The sequence below is a fragment of the Garra rufa genome, chromosome 10 (genome assembly GCF_049309525.1).
Source record: "Garra rufa chromosome 10, GarRuf1.0, whole genome shotgun sequence".
NCBI lineage: Eukaryota > Metazoa > Chordata > Actinopteri > Cypriniformes > Cyprinidae > Garra > Garra rufa.
This window is the reverse complement of record NC_133370.1, coordinates 41239560-41266153: the sequence shown is the minus strand read 5'-3', so window position 1 is coordinate 41266153 and position 26594 is coordinate 41239560. Positions and strand designations below refer to the sequence as shown.

The 26594-nt window shown below is 37.6% G+C and overlaps 2 protein-coding genes across 2 annotated transcripts in view; one reads left to right on the top strand and one right to left on the bottom strand.

Moving 5' to 3' along the window:
- Positions 1-245: 245 nt before the first annotated feature.
- On the top strand, positions 246-8631 carry LOC141344427 (uncharacterized). Its single transcript, XM_073849318.1, has 5 exons — positions 246-396; positions 3198-3306; positions 4988-5104; positions 8133-8211; positions 8316-8631. Exons 1-5 carry the CDS (start codon positions 299-301, stop codon positions 8405-8407), a joined length of 495 nt encoding a protein of 164 aa, XP_073705419.1. The 5' UTR covers positions 246-298; the 3' UTR covers positions 8408-8631.
- A 2251-nt stretch (positions 8632-10882) lies between these two features.
- ccdc39 (coiled-coil domain 39 molecular ruler complex subunit) overlaps positions 10883-26594 on the bottom strand; it is a 33947-nt gene continuing 18235 nt past the window's right edge. The window contains exons 10-16 of the mRNA XM_073849667.1: positions 25029-25169; positions 24573-24752; positions 22067-22158; positions 21158-21914; positions 20823-20906; positions 19371-19462; positions 10883-11352 (exon numbers count right to left, since the gene is read on the bottom strand). Coding sequence (XP_073705768.1) covers positions 21749-21914; positions 22067-22158; positions 24573-24752; positions 25029-25169 — 579 coding nt within the window. The 3' untranslated portion in view covers positions 10883-11352; positions 19371-19462; positions 20823-20906; positions 21158-21748. The remainder of the gene's footprint in view (positions 11353-19370; positions 19463-20822; positions 20907-21157; positions 21915-22066; positions 22159-24572; positions 24753-25028; positions 25170-26594) is intronic.

Genomic DNA, 26594 nt, shown 5'->3' with positions numbered 1-26594 from the left:
TACACTTCAACAGAACATGAACCTTCAAAAAATACCACAGATCAGCTGACATACAATGAATGAATGCATTTAATCCAGACACCTCTAAGGACAGAAGGACACACATATAATACTCATTTAATTCTGTTTGTGCTACTCACGTGATGCAGCCTTTGCTAATCAATGCTGTGGCTCTTCGTCCCATCTGACCCCACATGACAACTCTAATGTTGCTCTGTACATATACATCAGACTCCAGTATAAAACTCAAACACATCTCTATCTGTTCATTGACAGGACGCACAGACGGATCTTCACCATGCAAACAAGAATCTTGCTGCTGACTCTTACCCTGACACTGGGGATCAGCATGATGACAACAGGAGAGCTACTTCACGCTCAGTGCAGAGTCATATGGTAAGACGGCATTTACCTGGAAAGTTTAGTGTGCATATATTGGAAAAGCTAACTTATAACTTAATTTTTTTTTTACAAAAATAAAGACACCATAGATGCACAATTTGCGTAGTTTTAGCTTCAGTCCCATAAAAATTATTTAATCATTAAATTGTTATTAAGGACACATGAGCAGTAAGTTGATGTTTGTTTTATAAGTTTGTATAATAAGTAATAAATTCTGTGCAAAATTCTTCCCATTTTGTTGCTATGGGGTTGAGAAAAATAGGTGTCTAAATCTGAAAAAAAATTTTTTATAAAATAATAAAAGACTTTTAATGAGGTGGGAAATATGATTTTTTTTGGACGTTTGATGTGTGCCTGATTATGTGGGGTATTTAGAAAATGTAAAAAAATTACATTCCAAGTTGCCGAATTCCAGGAATGACCCATATGACACTTAATAAATGTAGCAGCAATATAACTTAAATATTTCACTCAAAAATGAAGCTATTCTGTCATCATTTACTCTCCATCCACTTTCAAACCTGTGTGAGTTTCTTCTGTTGAACACAAAAGAAGATATTTTGAGGAATGTTGCTAACTAAACAGTTGATGGTAGTCAGTGACTTACAATAGAAGTCAATTGCAACTGCGGTTACCAACATTCTTTGTGCTTAACATGAGAAAGAAATTCACGAAGGTTTGAAAAACGTGAGAGTGAGTAAAAGACACAATTTAAATTTTTAGGTGAACTATCACTTTAATGCACAATAACATGATGACAGCCATTTCTAAGTAAAGTTTTTTAATTACTTAAACTAAAACCTAAGCAAAAATAAGGTATATAGAAATATAAAAAATGATAAAAAATAATAAAACTTTAACTTATAAATGAAAGCTAATTCTAAATAATAAATATAAAAGTATAATTTGTCAATAATACTAATAATATTTAAAGCATAATATATAGAAATCAATAGAATATCAAATAACACTGGATTCCATACTTTCTGTTTTGAAAGAAAGAAAGAAAGACGGAAGGAAAGAAAGAACAAAAGGAAAGAAATAAGAAAAGAAAGAAAGAAAGAGGGAAAGAAAGAAGGAAAGAATGAAAAAAGAAAGAAAGAAAGAAGGTAGAAAAGAGGGAAGGGGAGAAAGAAAGAAATAAGGGAAGAAAGAAAGAAGGACAGAAGGAAAGAAAGAACAAAAGGAAAGAAATAAGAAAAGAAAGAAAGAAAGAAAGAAAGAAAGAAAGAAAGAAAGAAAGAAAGAAAGAACAAAATGAAAGAAATAAGAAAAGAAGGAAAGAAAGAAAGAAAGAAAGAAAGAAAGAAAGAAAGAAAAGAATGAAAGAAATAAGGAAGGTGGAAAGAAAGAAAGAAAGAAAGAAAGAAAGAAAGAAAGAAAGAAAGAAAGAAAGAAAGAAAGAAAGAAAATATGGAAAGAAAGAAGGAAGGGGAAGAGAAAGAAATAAGAAGGAAAGAAGGAAGGAAAGAGGCAAAGAAAGAAAGAAAGAAAGAAAGAAAGAAAGAAAGGGGAAAGAAAGAAAGAAGGGAAGAACAAAAGAAAGAAAAGAAGGAAAGAAAGAAAGAAAGAAGGGGGAAGAAAGAAAGAAAGAAAAAGAAATAAGAAAATCAAGAGAAAGAAAGAAAGAAAGAAAGAAAGAACAAAAGAAAGAAAGAAAGAAAGAAAGAAAGAATGAAAGAAATAAGAAAAGCAAGAGAAAGAAAGAAGGAAAGAAAGAAGGAAAGAAAGAACAAAAGAAAGAAAGAAAGAAAAAGAAATAAGAAAAGCAAGAGAAAGAAAGAAAGAACAAAAGAAAGAAAGAAAGAAAGAAACAAACAAAGAATGAAAGAAATAAGAAAAGCAAAAGAAAGAAAGAAGGAAAGAAAGAACAAAAGAAAGAAATAATTCTTTCTTTCTTTTGTTCTTTCTTTCCTTCTTTCTTTCTTAAATAAATAAGAAAAGCAAGAGAAAGAAAGAAAGAAAGAAAGAAAGAAGGAAAGAAAGAAAGAAAGAAAGAAAGAAAGAAAGAAAGAAAGAAAGAAAGAAAGAAAGAAAGAAAGAAAGAAAGAAGGAAAGAAAGCACATATGTTATTATTATATTAAAGTGTGGATTTGTTCTGTATTTCAAAACTACTACTTTGGGGTTTAAACCGCTTCATAATCTGCTAACCGTAAATGTCATTTTTTTGGAAATTGAGATTTATACATCATCTGTAAGCTGAATAAATAAGCTTTCTATTGATGTATGGTTTGTTAAGATATTGATAGGCAAATATTTGACTGAGATACAACTATTTGAACATCTTTAATCTGAGGGTGCAAAAATAAAATAAAATCGCCTTTAAAGTGGTCCAAATGAAGTTCTTAGCAATGCATATTACTAATCAAAAATTATGTTTTCATATATTTATTGGTAGGAAATGTAGAAAATATCTTCAAGGAACATGATCTTGTTGACCAAATGCCAGTCGGTTTGACTTGGATGGTATTGATAGTATTTGCACTCTATACTCTATAAATCTTGTGACTGAGCTGCATATAAACCAAGACAAATCCCAAACTTGTGACTAGCACCACAAGGCTTTGATGATCTGTTATCTCTCTCATCCACCATGCAAATTATTCACAGTGACTCCACATAAAGATTATTTGATATGCATGATGCAAGCCTAAGGATGTCAGTGGCATGAATTCTGTCGCTTTAGTCATGCCCCAGATCCGCGATCAAATTGACAAATTCACGGCATCTCTAGTGGTTATAATCAGTCTTCAGAACATGGGATTGCACTTAAATGCCTCTCTTTATTTGTCAGGCTCTTTGGGATCCCATGCCAGGATGTATACGTGAGTTTGGTGGACCAGATCAAGGCCTGGAAGGGCATGGCTGGTTGTATGACTGTTGGACAGAGATGTCTGTATGACGTAAGATCATCTAATCTTGTACTGTTTGCTTAAGCATGTATTGATATTACTTTTGCTCATGCTTTAAAATAAATAGTTGACCTAAAAATGAACATCTTCTAGAAATTAACTTACCCTCGGGTCATCAAAGATGAGATGAGTTTGTTTTTTCGTCAAATAGATTTGGAGAAATGTAGATTATTTCACTTGCCCACCAATGGATACTCTGTAGTGAATGGGTGCCATCAGAATGGGAGTCCAAACAGCTGATAAAAACATCACAATAATCCACAAGTGATCCACATCACTCCAGTCCATCAATTAATGTCTTGTAAAGTAAAAAGCTGTATGTATCAAACCATTGCTTTCTGTTAAAATACAAGCCCTTCGTCTGTAATATAGGTTTTCCTTACCCTAGTGAAAAGTCATCTCGTCTGAATTAGGAGAGATATCTGCATTTATAAGTGAAAACTGTCCAAAACAGTTCTAAACAAATAAATTGGGAGTAAAGGTAGAGTTAACATGTATCAATGTTGGATTTGTTTCTTAACAATACACAGATTTAGCCTCACAAGATGTTAATTGACAGAATGGAGTGGTGCGGATTATTTGTGGATTATTGTGATATTTTTATCAGCTGTTTGGACTCTTATTCTGACAGCACCCGTTCACTGCAGAGGATCCACTGGTGAGCAATTGATGTAATGCTAAATTTATTATAATATGATGAAGAAACAAACTCATCTACGTCCAACTATTAATTTAAACAAACCTGTATTGCCATCTACAGGTAACAAAACCCATTTACTGTATATATTTTGCCATTAATTGTAATAACACAGTGAGATTTTTATATGCTTAAAGGAACACTCCACTTTTTTTGGAAATAGGCTCATTCTCCACCTCCCCCCGAGTTAATAAGTTGAGTTTTACCGTTTTGAAATCCATTCAGCCGTTCTCCTGTTCTGGCGATATCACTTTTAGCATAGCTTAGCATAGATCATTGAATCCTATGAGACCAATAGCATCGCGTTCAAAAATGACCAACAAGTTTCGATATTTAAAACTTGACTCTTCTGTAGTTATATCGTGTACTAAGACCGGCGGAAAATGTAAAGCTTTGATTTTCTAGGCCAATAAGATTAGGAACTACACTCCCAATCCAGCGTAATAGTCAAGGATATTTGCTGCCGTAATATGGACACAGCAGGTGGAGTAATATCACGCAGCGCCTGAAATTAGTTCCCAGCAAATTAACGTTCAATGTGACCGGCGTGATATTATTACTCCGCCTGCTTCGGCCATGTTACGGCAGCAAACTTCCTTGACTATTACGCTGGAATGGGAGTGTAGTTCCTAATCTTATTGGCCTAGAAAATCAAAGCTTTACATTTTCCACCGGTATTAGTACACGATAGAGTCAAGTTTTAAATAGGACAAATATCGAAACTCGTTGGTCATTTTTAAACGCGATGCTATTGGTCTAATAGGATTCAATGATCTATGCTAAGCTATGCTAAAAGTGATATCGCCAGAACAGGAGAACGGCTGAATGGATTTCAAAACGGTAAAACTCCACTTATTAACTCGGGGGAAGTTGGAGAATGAGCCTATTTCCAAAAAAAATGGAGTGTTCCTTTAATGAGTCTGACAACAGCTGGTCTATTTCTAGTGAAATCTAGTGAACTATTGTCTTCTTCAGCTGGTGTCTGCTACACCTTACCACATCGTAGCCAAACACACTTCCAGACAGTGGACCAGCAAGGAGGATCTGAACTTTCGCCTGGTGGCAACCGAAGAATCTGTTTGTAGAATGACGGTAAAATGCTCTGCTGCCAATATCTCATTTCATAATTTCAAGAATCTGTGAAGGATAGTGGGAGAAGATGAGGCAGTTACAGTTACCTTTCAAAAATGACTGTATGATTTTGAGATTGATCTTTTCACACTGAAGACAACTGAGGGACTCATATGCAACTATTACAGAAGGTTCAAACTCTCACTGATGTTCCGAAAGGAAAAACGATGCAATAAGAGCCAAGGGGTGTACACTTTTGAACACAACGATGTTTACATTTCTTATTTTGCCTAAATATCTTTTTTTTTTTCATTTAGTACTGCCTTTCAGAAGCTACAGAAGATATTTCCCAAAAGACAGAAGAAGTTAAATTTACCCTGATCTTCAAATTCCAAAAGTTTTCAACCCCTGGCTATTAATGCATTGTGTTTCCTTCTGGAGCATCAGTGAGCGTTTGCACCTTCAGTAACACTTGCATATGAGTCCCTCAGTTGTCCTCAGTGTGAAAAGATGGATCTTAAAATCATAGTCATTTTGGAAAGGGTTCAAATACACAAACATGCAGCGGGCAGTTTAACTGTTCAGGACAAACAAGGGACTCATGAACAAAAAATTAAAAAAAAAAAACAGCTGAGGGTCATTCAGGTAACATGACAGTATTAAGAATGTACATACACTTAAACTTTTGAACAGGGTAATTTTTATAAATTCAACAATTATTTTCTTTTGTGGACTATATGCAGAGCCGGATTAAATAAATGGACTACACTAGGCAGGCTGTATTTTTTGGGCCCCCCTCCGTCGATGTTATTTATGAATTGAAATCTGAAACTTACCAAAGTTACTAATAAAAGTTAATTCACATTTTACATAGCCTAGTCTTTGGTTAAAAATTGGTTGTTGTATGCCAAAATAAGTCATGTGTTGTATATAAAACAGTCTATCAGACTATTTTTTGATATTCATTATTTATACATTACACGGCTCTATTAAATGCTATTAAATTATCCTCATCTTATCCATTGGGAGTGTCATTGTTAAGGCAGTAGTACCAGTAAATAACCAATAGGTGTCAGTAAACTATGTAAACAGAGCAAATAAGTTTATAAAACGGAGCCCCTTACGTCACCTGTAGAAGAAAAATAATTAATCCGTGGGGACGGTTTTGCAATTCGTTCCCTCAGTTTAAACTGTACTCACGAGTTCTTAAACTGTTCCCTCGGTTAAATAAATAAATATAAATCGTGCCCATGGATTATCAAACCGTACCCACGAATTTCCAATCCGTGAGCTCAGATTTTGTAAACCGTACCCTCAGATTTTGAATCCTTACCGACAAATTTATAATCTGTGCGCACGCTTTAGCAATCCGTTCCCACGGGTTTGTAAACTGTACTCACGGATTTGTGATGCATTGTATTGCATTTATTAAACTTTATTTCTCATAGTAGGCTATGAGACCATGGAACACTGACAAAACAGAGTTTTAGCTTTATTTTATTTATATTAATCACCAATAGATTAGCTGCCAAAACACCACACCTATCCTATTGGTTATTATTGTAAAATAAACGCTAAAAAGAAGACTGTTTTGTAAGTGCGGGTCATGGTACCAAAATAAAATAATAAGTGAAGAGCGCTGTTCAAACGGCTTTGCTTTATTTAATTTTTTAAAAATATAAAATTGCCTGAATTAAAAAAAAAAACGAGTTTTGGAGGGAAGGTAAAAAGCAATACAAATCAAATAATGTACAGGTTATGTTGTCATTCCTTTGCTCTCAAACTAAATGCAATGTAATAATAGGCCTTATTTAATAATAACATTAAATGTGCAGCATGCATCTAATGCTACGCGTCCCAGGCAGGTTTTTGAGCTCGTAGAACACGACTTAAAATCACAACTCACGACTTTGTAGCGTTCCAGGCAAGTCACGCCAAACTGCCTGGGCAGTGGGCACATTTATGAATTATTATTATTTTTATATTATTATTAATTTGATTGCAACGTTATATTGTCCTATGCTCTATTTTTCCACCGTGTACCACTTGCATAAACACCGCACGCATTAGGGCTGATATTGTATGTTACGTCAGAACTCGTAACTGGGAGTCCAGTACGAGTTCACGAGTGGGAAGTCACGGGTTTGACTGCCGTTCCAGTGCACTTTCACGGGTAGAAGGTTGGAAAAACACGGGTTACGGGTTGCCTGGAACGCGGCATAACTCTGGGTGAAAAGCTTATCACAAATCGCTCTGTATGGCTCTGACTGGCGGGCGCCGCTCTATACAGTCATGGGCTGGCGTTAATATGACAATGTAACAGTCTATGGTTAAGAAAAACATCGTCACTATTTTTAGTTAATTAATAAATATTGAAATAGATTGTAGATAGGACATTTGTACATTTAAAAAAAAAAAAAAAAAGTGTCCCTCTGTCTGGGCCCCCTCCCGCCAATCGGGCCCTAGGCACGTGCCTAGTTTGCCTTTGCGTTAATCCGGCTCTGACTATATGTAAACATATTTTATGTGAAATATCTTATTCAGGTCAGGACTAAATAAAAAATAACATATATTTTGTACGAGCCCTATTATTTTGGTCAAATAATTAACATTTTTGCAGATTCCTATACAAAGAAAAATTTATCTTTTAAGTCTCTTATTAATTCAAAAAATAAAATAAATAAATAACTAAATAAAAATACAGAACATTTTGTTTCTAGATATATGTATTGCAAGCATTCTTAAATATATTTTATTTATCTCTTTCTGTATCACTCTTATTGTCCGGCTTTTAAAAAATGTAACTAGAACTTTAAACACTTTTAAAATTAACTAGAAATTGACACTTCCTGGTTATATGATCACTTGACAAAAATACGATTGTCTAGACAGAGACGGGGAGTCAACTTACCAACATGTTCATCTCATCACACACAAGTGATTGTCATATTTTTTTCTTTATTTTGAACTTCTGTGACACAAAACTATTCCTTTTCAAGGATTTTCACACTTTTTGGTTTCTTTTTTTCTCTGTTTTGCCACTGCCCAGGGATTTTCTGTCTCTAAAGCATGGGCCAAGGTGGAAGACAACGGAATCACATACTGCACCCTCTACAACCTCATTGCTGGTGAGACCCTTTCACATGTCAACCTTTGACACTATGCTATATGCTACGATAAAATACTGCTTTTTCTTTTCCAGTCACTCAATTTGGTTTGTGTGCATTTGCAGGCAGCGGACTGGCGGAGGCTGCGGGTTATAAGGAGTACACGAATGAATGGATTTGTCTGGACTACTCGACTGCCAACTGCACCATCTACTGATGAGATCTGCTGGTCTTTGAAATGATTTAATACACTGACAAAGACCATGAAACATTAATGAATTGCGCATCATTTTTCAAATGTAGCTTTTAGTATTTTAGCAGTCGCTCATTTACAGTTATATAGCTATTCATTGTTAATAAAGCTTGACAAGATCACTGTTTGAAAGCAGATGCATTACTGTTTAAATGAAAAATGAACCATAAAAACAGTGATGAATTGAACCATTTTTAATGTATTGTGTTTTGTATTGTGTTAATATGTTTCCACCTCATCTTTGCAATTTTATCCACCTTATTTTTTTAACGTGGAAATAAGCCTTTTTCTGTGGATGTGCGAGACTTCCAGTTCAGTAGCCAATGTAGGGAAATAACAAAGAATAACAAAGTGCAGTAAACGGTAAAACTGTTTGCACTACAATTAAAGGAGTCCTATTATGATTTTTCACTTTTTTAATTTTAGCCAGTGCGTGGTGTGTATGTTTGGGCATAAAACACATCTACAAAGATACAAATCTTAAAGTCCACTCCAAAGGGAGATATTTAGTTTTTTTAAAAAAATCCCTTTTCAAGAACTACAACGAACGGCTCCTTTGGACTACAGTGTTTGTTTTCCGGATGCTATGATATCACAACGTAAATCCCGCCTACGGAAATTCAAATTATTGACGGATGGGGGAATTCGCCTAACTTTAGAGATGTAGCATGGACAGACCCTTCTGGGATGCTTCAGCGAGCCACAGGGCAGCTTGTATGAATGTGAGCATTGACTAAATTGTCCACAAACTGCTCTGGTAGCCATGCTGGAGCCGCGCCATTGATGTGTGCAGTGTGGAGCCACGGCTGATGTAAACACAAGCATTGACTAGAGTGACGAACATTGGTGGACACGTCGAGTCGCTCCGTAGATGTGTGCGGTAAGAGATTTATTCATCGTACAGTGTAGATAGCTTCACTAGCCTTATGCTGGAGCTGGTTTCAGGCATGTAAATAATTAAATAAATTAGCACAATAATAATAATGATAATATCATGTATCGTGATCTCGCAGTCTGACGATAGGACCAACACTACTGTAGCGTATTATTTACTCACCCTCCATGCATCCTAGGTGTATATGACTTCTTTCAGACGAATGCAATCGGAGTTATATTAAAAATAATCCTGGCACTCCCAAGCTTTAGAACGGCATAGACTGAATGGCATACATAAGTGTTTCTCTCCATCAGTCCAAAACAAGTCGATCCATAATAAAAAGTGCCTCACATGGCTCCGGAAGGGGTCAGTAAAAGCCTCCTTTAGCGATCCGATGTGTTTTGTATGAAAAATATCCATATTTAAAATGTAATAATGTAGCTTGCGCAGTTGTACACAGAACTCGCTGCTTTGGGAAGGGGCGTGGCAGAACTGAAACGCCGTCTAAGCTGTTAGCCAATTGCAACAAAGTGGGACTGCTAACCAATCACAACACATTTCGTTTTTCGGACGGGAGGCCTTCATCAAACCCGGAACTAATCGAGCCATTTGTGCCAGGCTGGGGAGAAAGCTATTGTAATAATGTAAATTATGTGAAAATGTAATGCATTTTTCAAACCACCAACCCTGAGAACATGTTCTAGTGCACCCTCAAAAGAAAATAAAAACTTTGTTAGAATGTAAATAATGCCACTGAACAGAACGGTCGGAAATGTTGCTGATTATTGCTGCTGAAAATGGTCAATTATTGTCATGTTTTGGGCTGTACTTATTGGACAGACCGGGACAAACATTTGGAGTACTACAGACTGCCAAAAGTTGTAACAAATCAAGAAGAAAAGTGCAAAAGATTTGCGTTTGTGGTTGGCCAAACTGACAGGATTTCCAGGGCAAGAATCTTGACATTTGTGTTTGTTCTTATCATTTATTTTCAGGTAGGTGAAATATTAGGCTAATATCTTAATACTGCTCGTATCTTTACCACCTATTTACTTTAGTTTTTCAAAATGTCGCACCTTTTGCTGCTTACTAAGCCCTTCTCTACATGATTTAGCAGCTTCCACGTTTTTCTGTGTGAAAGCATGAATTAGAAGAACAACGCATTCATTATTACATTAACCGTGACATCCCAGTATCACCAATATGGCTGCGCCTCCAGGTACCTGACCAAACTGTGACATAAGTGCAAACCCTCTTTAGGAGACACGTTTTTTAAGAGACTTGCAGAATGTCTTCTGATTTGGCCAGTAAATAACCACCTAGCAAACGGAAAAAGTTTAGTGCATGGACAAGTGTTACTCAGATTTTTTGATAGTATTCATTGTGAATAAAAGAGACTGGTCTCTAATAAAGGTGCAGTATGTGATATTGACAGCTAGTGGCTGAAATGGGTACTGCGGTCTAAATTCAAAATATTACAGAGATTTTTTCCTGCCCCTCGTCTTCAGACACAGAGCTCATGCAGGTTGCCAGATTGAGGCCATGCAGCTGGATGTAGCATTGTTTATTGCAGAAACAAGTATGTGAACTTAGCATGCTTCCTAAATATCTGCAAACATATTAGGGTACTTTCATGCTTTAGTACAGTCAAAAACATACATAATAATATATATAAATAAAAAAGCCTGTCATCAGAAACATAAGACTGTTTATTTAAAGTCCAGACTCGGAGCTGAATAGCATTACATTTACAACTAATTATCTTAAAGTTGTACCTTGTTGTACCATGACACTACTGTACAGAACCGTACTTTATAAACAGGGGGGGGGGGGGGGGGGTCACATTCATGTATAAATGCTCTGATAAAACTACACAAAGAACAATAGCCATGGCAGCTTAACTGATATTACAGAAATATGAATACTAGCTTATAATATTACAAAAATTCTAGTAAGATCTGGAGCCTTTCTGGATGCGTCTCACTGTAATTGAAGTTGTTGCTCTGTGTTGAGAAGGAATGAATGATTCAATCTGAAATAACAAAGAACATTTTAAACATTTAAGCTGTTTTATATTTACATTTTCAAATAGCAGTGGTGCATATATATATATGTATGTATGTGTATGTATATATATATATATATATATATATATATATATATATATATATATATATATATATATATACACACACACACACACACACACATCACTCAAAAGTTTGGGATCAGTAAGACTTTATTTTTGTAATTTAAAAAAAAAGTCTATTATGCTTATCAAGGCTGCATTTATTTGATCAAATATACAGAAAAAAATATTGCAAAAGGTTATTACAATATAAAATAATGTTTTTTTATTTTATAATACTTTAAATTTTTATTTATTCCTGTGATGCAAAGCTGAAGTTTCTTCCAGTCTTAAGTGTCACATGATCCTTCATAAATCATTCTAATATACTGATTTATTATTAGAATTATCGATGTTGGAAACTGTTGTGCTGCCAAATATTTTTCTGGAACTTGTAATTCTTTTTTTTTTTAGGATTCTTTGATGAATAGCAAGTTTAAAAGAACTTGTTCAAAATATAAATCCTTTCTAACAATGTAAATCTATGCTATCACTTTTTATTAATTTAACACATCGTTGGTGAATAAAAGTATTAATTTCTTTCAAAAAAAGAAAGAAAAACAATTTACTGACCCCAAACTTTTGAACTGTAGTGTATATTGTTAGAAAACATTTCTATTTTAAATAAACACGGTTCTGTTTAACCTTTTATTGATCAAAGAATACTAAGAAAAAAGAATCGCAGGTTCAAAAAAAATAAACTCTTTCCAGCACTGATAATAAATCAACATATTAGAATGATTTCTGAAGGATCATGTGACACTGAAGACTGGAGTAATGATTATTAAAATTCTACTTTAATAAACTTTAAATTAAATTTGAAATGATGTTTGATTAAACAAGGTTCAGGAGGAGCACGATCAGATAATCAACCCATTCGGCACAGGTGCAACCTGTTTAACCAATCATTCAATCAGCGCATCCTCTATATATTACCAGCCGTCTTACCTCCATCCAGCGATAGTTTCTTGGCATTCGGTTTGGCGTTGGTCAAAATATTACAGTCAAAGACTAAACCTGTACCGGGGTTTTTGGATCATCCGTTGCAATCTGTCGGCCTTAGATTGACTTCGCCTCGCTCGACACCACTAGTACCGCACGAGACCCGGCTTTCGAGCGTCGCAGCGACAAGCCTCAGACCAGCCTGGGTCGCGCCCTACTTCTCACCGCAGCAAACCCGACTCGCTTCCCGCTTTGGTTCAACTATTCACCGCTGCCTTTTCCGGCCGCAGCGCTTCATGTAGTCAGACCACCAGGTCTCGTAGCAGTCGCTAGCGAGAGATGGGCCGCGTTGTTAATTATTTTTAGGTAAGTTTAGTGGACGGTATACGGCGTATACCCACTATTTAAACCCCCTTTTGATGTGCATTATTCAGTAACGTTAGTGTTCCGCATTAGCCAAAATCATGACAGTCTACCACATCCAGTCATATGTGAATAAATGTAAATATTCGCTAAAGACAGTGATAATGCAGCCAGGACCGTGGCGCCGGCTTGCTATGAAATGTATTTGATGATTGCGCCTAATACGCCCGCTCCCTAGTCATTTGAATCACTACAAAAACAACACCTTACAAAGAAAACTAGTAAGATTTTTACGATCAAACGTTTCTTAAACCAGCGAACCCCTGTAAACATTTTAGTCCAAGGATCCAGTAATGCGTTCAAATAGAAAGTTAAAAACGAAATTCATAAATGAAGCATATGGCCACTTCTCCAGGCATTACTACACCACTTGTTAAACCGCTAAAGGCAGTCAGTTCTTGCTAAAAGCCGATAAACAATGCGATGCATAATTTGTTCATGTCATTTCGTAACCAGAACACAAATGAAATTATTAAACTTTTCTGTGCGTGATGTTTCAGTATTGTAGCTGGGTTTTTAAATTACACATTGTACTCCGAGATAAATAAGATACAGATTATAGAAAATACGTTAAACTGTGTTCTTAAATTAACAATTTTGAAGTGGCAAACTAACAACTAAGGCGCATCATAAGGCAACCATTAATATTTTTGTTGAGTTCAACTATAGCAACCTACCGGTATTTAGACTTTTTTCACACACACACAATCTCAAGGTAAAGTTTGTTCCGCTACAGGTCTGCTCCTGTCGTATGCCCTCGTTTAAAATAATGCCTCTTACCTTTTCTGTTTTTCAAAGTGTTGTTATCAACAAAGACACGTTTTACTAGTTTGTAATATATATGTTCATTCAGGCTGCTGACCGCTGCAAAATAATATGCTCAATAGCGCCAGCTGGTTTCTGTTTTCAAACTCTGGTCAATTTGAGCGTGTTTTCTCAATTTACTCCGTTTAATTATTACAGCATTTATATCCAAATGCACATTTTTCCAAAGAATAAATTATACTTCTCCTGTCGATGCATAAATTTAAGAAATAAGCTTAACAAATTGTATTATGATTTTGTCATGTTTATTCCTGGGCGCATTATTCAACGTACATTCACACTGCCACGTTAATAATGCGAAGGAGAGCTCGTACTATACACAATATTTTAATAATAATAATAATAATAATAATAATAATAATAAAAAAAAAAAAAAAGTCATAACGCACAGCCAGCACAAATAGACAGAACGGTAAATAATGTACTTGATTATAAGCACCCATGTTCAGAATTAATAGACACAGTATCTATGATGACCCAAAGCCGACAACGTTTTAGAAGAAATGTTTGCTCTTTGAAGAAGTAAAACATCGGTATGTATCATAGCACCACAAACCACTCCCCTTTCCCGTGACCCAAAGCTAAAACGGCGAAAACATAAGGCTGCCTCCGCAAGCTGTAAAGGCTGCACAGACTCTCCAGCATTTTCTTCCGCACATCTCAAACTTCAGTGACCTACAGCTACAGCAGCCGAAACAAAAGCGAAGTTGCTTCCGCTTGCAACAAGCCTTAACATCTCAGTGTTTTCCTCCCGTTACTTCTAATCCCTTTTCCTTTTCAGTGGCCTACAGCTCCCATAGCAGACGCTAGTGCGAGGCCGCTTTCACTTGCTGTGCAGGCTACACAGGCTCTTCAAGATGTCTCAAACCGTACTCGCTTCCCAATGAAGGAGGCATGAGGCTGTCTGTGTTTGCAACTTAGGCCCACACATCTCAGACTTTTCCTCCTGTTACTAATAACCTCTTTCTTTTCAGTGGCATCCAGCTCCCATAGCAGACACTAGCCCTATTTAAGTATGAGGCTACCTCCCTGACAATTGCGGCCCATGCTCCTCTCCCTCACAGCTTTCTACTTCATTCAAAATAATGTTGTCTTTCTCCAGGTCAAGTTCTGGCTCTTAAGCATCAGGATGAAGCAGGTCATCAGCAAGTCTAGGCCGCGCCCCAGACTCGGCCACTCCTCACACTGCACGCTATCATGGCTTTTTCTCCTATATTTCCCATGCCTTTCCTTCTATCTCCTGCAGCAGACGCTAGAGTGAAGCTGCCTCCGCTGGCCGCTCAAGACCTCTTACTCTTACCCTCCTGCTACTCCTTTTCCCTATCAGTAACCAGGGGCTAATCCATGCGTGAGGCTGTCTCCACAAACTGTTATGGCACCGCCCTATCTTCATTCTGATCCTTCTTTTCAATCTAAACCTTGGTATTATTCACAGCAGTCCCACTACTTACTCCACTGAATGCTGTCGCTCTGGAACCACCCCCTGGGCCTAATATCATCAAGTTCCAGATTCTTGCAAAAATTCAGAGCACTGGATCTGGAGGCGGGCCAATCGCCAACCCCAGTACCTCACTATTCGCAACTCATATTCCCATAACTCATCCCTTGAAACCGCTCCTTGACACGTCACTCGACTTTATCCTCCAAGCAATTTCTTTGGCTTGGAGATTTTCGGAAACCACAATAACGTCTAAATTCAACGGCATCAGATTTACCCATTCTAGATAACGAAATTATCGCTTCTTCGATTAAACAAAGACAAACCAAGAAGAAAAGGCTACTACATTGACATTTAACCTCCTTTCTCTAATTTAACTTTATCACACCCCTTTTATTACTTTCAATTTGGGGACGCGCAAGCTAAATCTGCACTGTATCCTCAATTTGTCGTTGACTCCAACCACCCCGTTGTATGTTAAATTTAATCATTGTCACCACCAGCCGTCAAATTCAATTTCTTATTTAGCATCGGACGGGGCTCCCCCTTCCGGTGCAGCAGGGCCGCGGCTCCCTTCGGTCACGGCGTGAGCCCTCCGTCTGTCATTCGGGTTACGCTGCCTACTCGACGGCGGATGTGCTCTCCCTGCCGGTGCAGCAGAGTCGTGGCTCCCTTCGGTCGCAGTGGGAACCCCTCATCCGACGCTCGTCGCCTCGCGAGGGGGTCTCTCCCTTCCGGTGCAGCAGAGCCGCAGCTCCCTTCGGAAGAAGTGAGAGTCCCTCCATCAATCGCCTATTTTATTGCCTATCCAGCATCGGACGGGGCTCCCCCTTCCGGTGCAGCAGGGCCGCGGCTCCCTTCGGTCACGGCGTGAGCCCTCCGTCTGTCATTCGGGTTACGCTGCCTACTCGACGGCGGATGTGCTCTCCCTGCCGGTGCAGCAGAGTTGCGGCTCCCTTCGGTTGCAGTGGGAGCCCTCCATCCGACGTGCCTCGCAAGGGGGACTCGCTCTTCCGGTGCAGCAGAGCCGCAGCTCCCTTCGGAAGAGGGTCCCTCCATCAATCGCCTTATCTTTATCGCCTATTCAGCATCGGACTGGGCTCCCCCTTCCGGTGCAGCAGAGCCGCGGCTCCCTTCGGTCGCAGCGTGAGCCCTCCATCCGACGCTCCCCTCAAGGGGGACTCTCCCTTCCGGTGCAGCAGAGCCGCAGCTCCCTTCGAAAACAGTGAGAGTCCCTTCATCAATCGCCTATTTTATTGCCTATCCAGCGTCGGACGGGGCTCTCTCTCTTCCGGTGCAGCAGGGCCGCGGCTCCCTTCGGTCGCAGCGGGAGCCCTCCATCCGACGCTCCCCTCAAGGGGGACTCTCCCTTCCGGTGCAGTAGAGCCGCAGCTCCCTTCGGAAGCAGTGAGAGTCCCTTCATCAATCGCCGATTTTATTGCCTATCCAGCGTCGGACGGGGCTCTTCCGGTGCAGCAGGGCCGCGGCTCCCTTCGGTCGCAGTGTGAGCCCTCCGTCTGTCACACGTTACGCTGCGTACTCGACGGCGGACGGGCTCTCCCTCCCGGTGCAGCAGAGTCGCGGCCCCCTTCGGTTGCAGTAGGAGCCCTCCATCCGACGCGCCAACCCCTGCCTCGCAAGGGGGACTCTTCCTTCCGGTGCAGCAGAGCCGCAGCTCCCTTCGGAAGCAGAAGGGGTCCCTCCATCAATCGCTTTATTTTTACACATTCAGCATCGGAATGGGCTCCCCCTCCCGGTGCAGCAGGGCCGCGGCTCCCTTCGGTCGCAGTGTGGGGCCTTTCGTCTGTCACACGAGTTACGCTGCGTACTCGGCAGCGGACAGACTCTCCCTCCCGGTGCAGCAGAGTCGCGGCTCCCTTCGGTAGCGTGGGGGCCCTCCATCCGACGCACCTCGCAAGGGGGACTCTCCCTTCCGGTGCAGCAGAGCCGCAGCTCCCTTCGGAAGCAGTGAGGGTCCCTCCACCAATCGTCTTTATTCATATAAAAAAAAAATAATAATAAAAAAAAAAAATAAATAAAAAAATAAAATAAAATAAAAATAAAACAAAACCCGCCTCGCAAGGGGGACTCTCCCTTCCGGTGCAGCAGAGCCGCAGCTCCCTTCGGAAGCAGCGAGGGTCCCTCCATCAATCGCCTCATCTTATTGCCTATTCAGCATCGGACTGGGCTCCCTCTTCTGGTGCAGCAGGGCCGTGGCTCCCTTCGGTCGCAGCGTGAGCCCTCCGTCTGTCAGCCGAGTTACGCTGCGTACTCTACAGCGGACGGGCTCTCCCCGCCGGTGCAGCAGAGTCACGGCTCCCTTCGGTCACAGTGGGAGCCCTCCATCCGAGGCACCTCGCAAGGGAGACCCTCCCTTCCGGTGCAGCAGAGCCGAAGCTCCCTTCGGAAGCAGTGAGGGTCCCTCCACCAATCGCCTCATATTTTGCCCATTTCAGGGTCGGACTAGGCCCCCTCCTTCCGGTGCAGCAGAGTCGTGGCTCCCTTCGGTCGCAGTGTGAGCCCCCTATCCGTCGCTCGAGTTACGCTGCGTACTCGACGACGGGTGGGCTTTCCCTCCCGGTGCAGCAGAGTCGCGGCTCCCTTCGGTCGCAGCTAGAGGGCCACATCCGACCATCGAATCGTTTATATAAAAAAAAAAATATTGGCACTCTCCTCCTTTTCCTTACATAAATTTAGTTCTACGCATATTTTGGGGGGGGCTACCTAAATTTCTTGCTTTGTGGCAGCTGTCCTATGCATAAAAGCTTCTTTGGGGAGTTCTCTGGTTCCGGCCTGTATTCCGGCCCGGAACCCTTCCCCCGGACAGCACGCCAAAACATGCTTAATGCTCGCTCAAGCAGATTAGATGTAAGGGCGAACTCGTGAAATGATGTTTGATTAAACAAGGTTCAGGAGGAGCACGATCAGATAATCAACCCATTCGGCACAGGTGCAACCTGTTTAACCAATCATTCAATCAGCGCATCCTCTATATATTACCAGCCGTCTTACCTCCATCCAGCGATAGTTTCTTGGCATCCCTCCTCCACCCCTACTCCCCACTTCTAATCTGTTTCGATCCTACACTAGCAGGGGGAGTTCTCTGGTTCCGGCCTGTATTCCGGCCCGGAACCCTTCCCCCGGACAGCACGCCAAAATATGCTTAATGCTCGCTCAAGCAGATTAGATGTAAGGGCGAACTCGTGAATGTATATTAATACACAAAAACATTGTTTTACATTGTAATAATATTTCACAATATTACATTTTTTTTTCTGTATTTTTGATCAAATGAACAGCCACTTTTATGAAAAAACAAACAATTTGTGTAAATTTGTCAAATAAGCTTTCCATTGATATATTGTTTGTTAAAATAGGACAATGTTTGTCTGAGATACAACTATTTGAAAACCTGGAATCTGAGGGTGCAAAAAAATCTAAATATTGAGAAAATCGCCATAGAAGTTGTCCAAATAAAGTTCTTAGCAATGCATATTATTAATAAAAAATCAAGTTTTTATATATTTATGGTAGAAAATTTACAAAATATCATCATGGAAAATGATCTTTACTTAATATGCTAATGATTTTTGGCAAAAAATAAAAATCGATAATTTTGACCCATTCAATGTATTTTTGGCTATTGCTACAAATATACTCGTGCTACTTAAGACTGGTTTTGTGGTCCAGGGTCGTGTGTGTGTGTGTGTGTGTGTGTGTGTGTGTGTGTGTGTGTGTGTGTGTGTGTGTGTGTGTGTGTGTGTGTGTGTGTGTGTGTGTGTGTGTGTGTGTGTGTGTGTGTGTGTGTGTGTGTGTGTGTGTGTGTGTGTGTGTGTGTGTGTGTGTGTGTGTGTGTGTGTGTGTGTGTGTGTGTGTGTGTGTGTGTGTGTGTGTGTGTGTGTGTGTGTGTGTGTGTGTGTGTGTGTGTGTGTGTGTGTGTACATACATATACACACACATATACATACATTGTATGGGTCAAAATTACCGATTAACGAGTAAAGATCATGTTCCATGAAGATATGTAAATTTCCTACCGCAAATATATCAAAACTTAGGTTTTGATTAGTAATATGCATTGCTAAGAACTTCATCTGGACAACTTTGAAGGTGAGTTTCTCAATATTTAGATTGTTTCGGACCCTCAGATTTTCAAATAGTTGTATCTCAGGCAAATATTATCCAAACCATACATCAATGGAAAGCTTTTTTATTCAGACCCTTATGACTAGTTATGTGGTGCAAGGTCACATATGCTTTTAGGAAGAAAGAAAAAAGACTAAAGAATTTATACCTGACTGACAAGGTACTTCATCTCCGGTGAGGTCATGGACAGATCCACCAAAGATTTGAGAGTTATTCTTAAGCCAGTAATTACTGAAGGGTCTATAAAAAAATAGACAAGAATGTGTTATATTAAAACCAAAACAAATCTCCAAATTACAATACAATTTACAGACCCTCATGTTGTTCCAAATAGGTATGACTCTTTCAAATAGGACTATAGTTTAAACTAAAACTGAAACCATAAATGAATGAATGAATAAATAAAAAAGTAAATAAATAAATAGATCAATAAATGTTGGCTGAAATAAAATTAAAAACAAAGAGCTAAACTTATTTCAGCTACTTTTCACACTGCAAAAAATGCTTTTCTTACTTAGATTTTTTTGTCTGTACTATACTTACTTTTTTCTATGGAATGAAAAAATGTATTATGAAAGATGATTTAACTGTTTTTGTCCATACAGTTAAATATTATTATAGTTGAGATATTATTATAGTTTTTGTTGAATATTTTGAATTTTTTTTCTTGCTATAATTTAGTTTGTGTGTGTGTGTGTGTGTGTGTGTGTGTGTGTGTGTGTGTGTGTTTATTTTTGATGTTTTTAAATGTCTTTTATTTTTTATTTCAGTTTTAGTTATTTTAGTACATGAAGTTAAACTACATGAAAATGAGAAATGTTGTCTTGCACTGCAAAAAATGATTTTCTTACTTAGATTTTTTGTCTTGTTTCCAGCCAAAATATCTAGAAATTCTTAAATCAAAAAGGATTTTCTAGACAAGTAAAAATTAATTTCTTCTAAATCAAAATTAAGTGCATTTTTGCTTGAAACAAGCAAAATAATCTGCCAATGGGGTATGAAAAATAATCTTGTTTTCTGTTTGAAATGAGATTTTTTTTGCTTACCCCACTGGCAGATTATTTTGCTTGTTCGAAGCAAAAACTCGCTTTATTTTAACTTGGGTTTTTTTTCTGAAAACATGAAAATAATGTTTACTTGTCTTGATTTAAGAATTTGTAGATATTTTGGCTGGAAACAAGACAAAAAATCTAAGAAAATAATTTCTCATTTTCATGTAGTTTAACTTCAGGTACTAAAATAACAAACTGAAATAAAAATAAAAGAGACATTTAAAAACATCAACTTTAATAAAAACACACAGACAAAAAAAAAAACTAAATTAAAAAAATTATTAATAATACTAACAATAACTATAATAATATCTCAACTAGACAACTATAATAATATTTCATTGTATGGACAAAAAGTTAAATCATCTTTCATAATACATTTTTCTATTCCATAGAAGAAATTAAGTCGCATAGTTTGGAACAACATGCGAGTAAATAATGATAAAATATTTATTTTTGACTCCACAGCTAAGTCAGTTGTGGATTTAACCAATATTAATATGTGATATTATACCAACTATATGATCCAGTAAAATATGCTATTGTACCAGGCTGCTGAGTTGATGGTGCAGAAGTCCAGTTTTCTGTTAGTGCACTTGTTGTTGTTGGAATATCTGTTGTTGTAGGATCAACTGTAAGTAACAGAAACCAGAATTTCGAGTGGATATGCAAATGATGTAAATGAAAAAGTCAATATTTCAACAAATGATCATTTAATCCATTATACCGTATAATCAATCAGAGTAGAGACTTTGATTCACTTTAGTATAGCTACTGTATTAAACAACAAAATGTTAAGCCTCAGCCTCAACCTGAATAATGACTTACAAGTAATTTTACACTATTTTTGCCACTTTGAGGAAAAGTTTAATCAGGTACTCACTCGTAGTGTTCGATTCTCCCACAGAAAAACACAGAAATCCAACAAACAAGATGAAAACTTTCTCCATTGTTCTGATCCTTTAGCAGGAACGAGTCTGAATAAACCTGTAGTGACTCTTCAGGTTTCTAGGACGTATGAGGGCGTTGATTGAAACGTCTGTCTCATGGGTTTCCATAAATAATGGAACTGAACACACCCCTGCAGTCCCGGCACAAACACAATAGGCTGTAGACGGAAGTTGTTGCCTTTTTTTTTTTTTGTTCTCCACCTGATACTTTTGATTCATCACGGGCCAAAGCATTTAGTGAATGTAGGGTTTTATTGTTTCTTTTTATGTTGCTGCCACGTAACACAGTGAAAGTAGTAAGAATAAATAAGACCTGTTTGTAATTCCAAACAAATGAATCAATAGTAAAACTTATTACAGTAAAGTCTAAAGTCCTGCTTCTTCTTAAAAACTATTTCTAGGAAATGAAAACATTTAATTTTCAACACTGAATTGAATAAATTAAACATTGAGTTATAAGTAGAATGGTATAATTCAAAATAATAACTTCACTGTTTTTCATAGAGACTGGTATCTGCTTCTATCTAAGGGCTTTTGCACTTGCTGCTCCTGCTGCTGCTGCCAACGCTGGGGGGCCGAGATCCTTGTGGGGACGTGACAGAGAGGCCCAAACCCAGATCCACTGTCTTCACTGCAGGAGACGTGACAGATTGGCTTCTGGGACTGCTGCTGGCTGATGGATTGGAGGCTCTGATGCGTATGTGGGGCACATGAGACAACAATCAGGACTTTCCGCATGTCATGCATATTTGTCTGGTTTAAACTGTCACACTTGACTGGATAATTCTGCTGTAATGGCAGCAGATGCACATGTGGAATATATTTCATGATTATGTGAATACCGATGGAGCGAAGCAGAACTGCGGGCTGAGTTGATCTTTGAGCTCAGGCGGCTGGATGGAGTCGAAGAGGGAGAGGGCAGGGACAGACCAGCCTTAAAGAGGAACATAACAACATTAACCGTGAGATTTAATTGTGACCCTGGACCACAAAACCAGTTATAAGTAGCATGAGTATTTTTGTAGCAATAGTCAAAAATACATTGTATGGGTCAAAACGATCATTTTTTTCTTTTGTGCCAAAAATCATTATGATATTAAATGATATTAAATGAGAAGAAAAAATTAACAGATAATTAAAGATAATTTACTCACCCCTTTCTTTCTTCACTCGATAAGAAATTATGTTTCTTGAGGAGAACATTTTAGGAATTATCTCCATATAATGGATTTCAATGATGCTCCTAAATCTGAACTTTCAAAATGTAGTTTAAATGCAGCTTCAAATGGCTCTAAACGATCCCAGCCGATGAAGAAGGGCCTTATCTAGCAAAACGATCTGACATTTTCGAAACAAATTGAAAATGTATATACTTTTTATTCTCAAACACTCATCAACACAGTTAGGGTATTTTGAAAAACTCTTGTCTCGTTTTCTTCTTCAACGTCAAAATTGCCCTACATCGCTGTTTTACCTTTTTTTTTTGTGCAAAGGCCGTTTAAACTACTTTGCATGCTGACATTGTAAACACTTGGTCGGTACTTCTGCAGCGATTTAGAACAATTTTGAAGTTGGGGAAGAAAATGAGATGGGAGTTTTTCTGTATTGGCCGGGAAAAAAACAGAGGTCAGATTTAAAAAGTATATAAATTGTCAATTTGTCAATCGCTTTGCTAGATAAGACCCTTCTTCCTCGGCTGGGATCGCTTAGAGCCATTTGTAGCTGCATTTATACTGCATTTTGGACGTTCAAACTTTTGCACCATTGACATCCATTAAATAGAGATAATTCCGGATTTTTTCCCTCAAGAAACATAATTTCTTATCGATTAAAGAAAGGAAGTAACAAACATCTTGGATGACAAGGGGGTGAGTAAATTATCTGCAAATTTTTGTTCTGGAAGTGGAGTTCTCCTTTAAGTAAAGGTCCATGAAAATGGTTTGTAAATTTCCTAGTGTAAATATATAAAAACGTAATTTTTGATTAGTAATATGCATTGCTAAGAAAATAATTTGGACAACTTTAAAGGCAATTTTCTTTTTTTTTGCACCCTCAGATTGCAGATTTTCAAATAGTTGAATCTCGGCCAAATATTGTCCTATTTTAACAAACCATACATTAATGGAAAGCTTATTTATTCAAAACATTTCAGAAAATTGACCCTTATGACTGGTTTTGTGGTCCAGGGTCACAATTTGTAACTTCATTTATATGAAGGAAACTAGTAATTACTAAAGCAATCACACAGGAATTCTAGTTTGACACTGCTGTAAAAATGTACTGTACAAAAAAACACTACTGTTTGAAAGGTTTTTAATGTCTCTTATGCTCACCAAAGCAGCATTTATTTGATCAAAAATACATTAAAAGTGTAGTATTCTGACATATTCTTACAATTTAAAATGTCTTCTATTTTAATAAACTGCTGTTTAAAAGTTTGGCATCAGTAAGAATTTTAACATTTTTTAAAGAAGTTTCTTACACTCATCAAAATTTATTTGATCAAAAATAGTAAAAAAAAAAACAGTAATAATATGAAATAGTATTGCAATTTAAAACAACAGTTTTCTATTTTAATATACTTTAAAATATGACTTATTTCTACAAAGCTGAATTTTCATCAGCCATTACTTCAGTTTTCAGTGTCATGCGATCCTTCAGAAATCAGAAAACACAGTTATGCTGCTTAATATTTTTTATGGAACCTGTGATACTTTTTTTCATGATTCTTTGATTAATAAAAAGTTAAAAAGAACAGAAATCTTTTCTAACAATCCAAGTCTTTACTATCACTTTATATCAATTTAACAGGTGTTTGCTGAATAAAATCAATTTCTTTCAAAGAAAGGAAGAAAGAAAAAAAAATTACTGACACTAAACTTTTAAAAGTATTGTATATTGTGATTTCTATTCTAAATAAATGCTATTCTTTTGACCTTTTATTTATCAGAGAATCCTGAAAAATTATCACAGGTTCCAAAAAATATTAAGCAGCACAACTGCAACATTGATAATAAAAGAAGGATTTCAGAAGAATCATGTGACACTGAAGACTGAAATAATGACGCTGAAAATTCAGCTTTGCATCGCAGGAATATATTATATTTTAAAGTATATTACAATAGAAAACCACTATTTTAAATTGCAATACTATTTTAAAATATTACTGTTTTTTCTTTAAAAGCTGACTTTTCAACAGTATCACTCTAGTCTTCAGTGTCAGATGATCCTTCAGAAATTATTTTATTGTGCTGATTTTTCTAATAGATTGTGGTTTGTTTTCACAGCTCTACATGTTGCTTTTTCAAATGATGATGATTGGCAGTTGTTCCTTGTGTCATGCTGTACCTGCATAAAATGTATCTGCAATGCAGCCGACAGGTCGGGATTCTCCTCCATGGTTTCCAGGAGCATCTTATTTATGCTTTTATTCAAATCTCTGAGCTCTCTTAGCTGTATGTCACGTTCCTCAAAGGTCTTCTCTTTGGTTTTTTTAGCAGAACGAATTTCCCTGGTATATTTGGCACACTGTGAGATAAGAACAAGATGAGTTTTGAGATCAGGTGCTCAATAGCTTATAACAGATAATTACAGGTATAATCAGTCATTACTGGCTATACTATGTATACATATAAAAAGATAGCAGTGACCCACATTTGTATATTTGAGTTAGTTGTCACGCCTGCCATTTAACAGGTTTATTTATTTTTAAAGCTATATTATTCTTACTATTGAAAAATCATTTGATGATGAGTCCGACAAGATAAAGCAGGAACAATGCAGGGTATGTGTGGGCCGTCAGACCTGTTTGATGGCTCTATTGAGTTTCTCTTCCTGAGAGAGGATGTCTTTGTTGAGGGAGAGCACATGGGCTTGAGTCGTCTCAATGGTCTCATTCTGATCTGCTTCCTCTTGAAGAAGACTCTCCAGTGTGTGGGACATGCTCTGAAATATGTGAAAAAAATTTACATGGTTTATGTACTATCATCTAAAGTGGTTTTAATTCACATCCGAATATTATTTGTTATTACTGAATTAACCTGACCTAGCTAATTAACCTTAATCTTTTCACGTTTATAAGTGCAGGTTTAAAGAAACTTGTTTGACCTGTTTGGATGATGCTTTCAAACTGTGTTTTTAACTTTTATGTTACCTAGTAACATAAATATAAAAGTGAAAGGACAAAATTTGTATTACACTGGATTATACTGGTAACAACAATTCTGGTAACAGTACATTTAAAGGTCTGGTCATATTAGCAAAATTTAGCTGAAATTTTGAAAACAAAAAAGTAAGTAGTCTGCAAAAGTCACTTTCAAACCAAGCAGCTTTCTGTTGGTTTGCGCAAGTAATTCAAATAGCCAACTTGAACATGAGATAAATCTGCAATCTGCAAATACTGAAATGACTGGAATTTGTCTGCAAAATTTCACAGAGCTATGGTTGTGACCATACCTTACTAGTGTTTGTGTTACATTAATTATATATTACTATAATTAATTATTATTCTAATAACAAGAAATATGTGTACTATAAAACACTCTATATATATATATATATATATATATATATATATATATATACTATAAAACACACACTATATATATATATATATAGGGGTGGGCATAGATTTTTTTTTTTTAACTAGATTTATCAAGATTAAATCTTGGAATTAATTTAGATTAATCTAGATTAAAATGGCTAATTTGAATTCGGCTGAAGGCATTTTCAGAATATGTGTGCTACCCAAATAATGACTAAAAGTAAGTCTTCGAGAACGGGCCAGTTGGCGCATTAGACCAGGCGCTCATCTCCTGTTTCCAAAATGCATCACAAACTGCTTGACAATTGCATTTACAACATAATTACCTAAACAAACTTGTGTAACCAAGTACTTCTGCGCAAAAGGCTGCACGACGTGTGCGTTGCCGTTAAATACACAGACGCGCACGGGCATGAATAGCTTACCTGCGTGCATAGTCTTCGATTAAACTGCGTTGCTTTCAGAAGCGTCAATTCAGTTGTTGCATATAGTTTAATGTCTTTATTGCGGGATTATCAAAGTAAATTATAACTCAAACTTGAGATTTTACTGGGGCACAGCAGATTTTCACTGGGGCACGTGCCCCAGTAAAAAGGGTCTAGCAACGCACGCACCTGCCCTGCCCATGTTTGCACGTCTCATTTGATGTGGTAATTTCACAGAAGTGAAGACACGTTCTCGCCCCCTACAGTGCAATTCCACTAGGTATACGTCATCCGCGCTAAAATATCAAGGTGAAAGTCATCATATCTTGCGTAGTTTAGACCCAGCTCCCAACCCAACTTTGAGAATAGATTAACGGCGATATTTTTTTTTATCGCCTGATA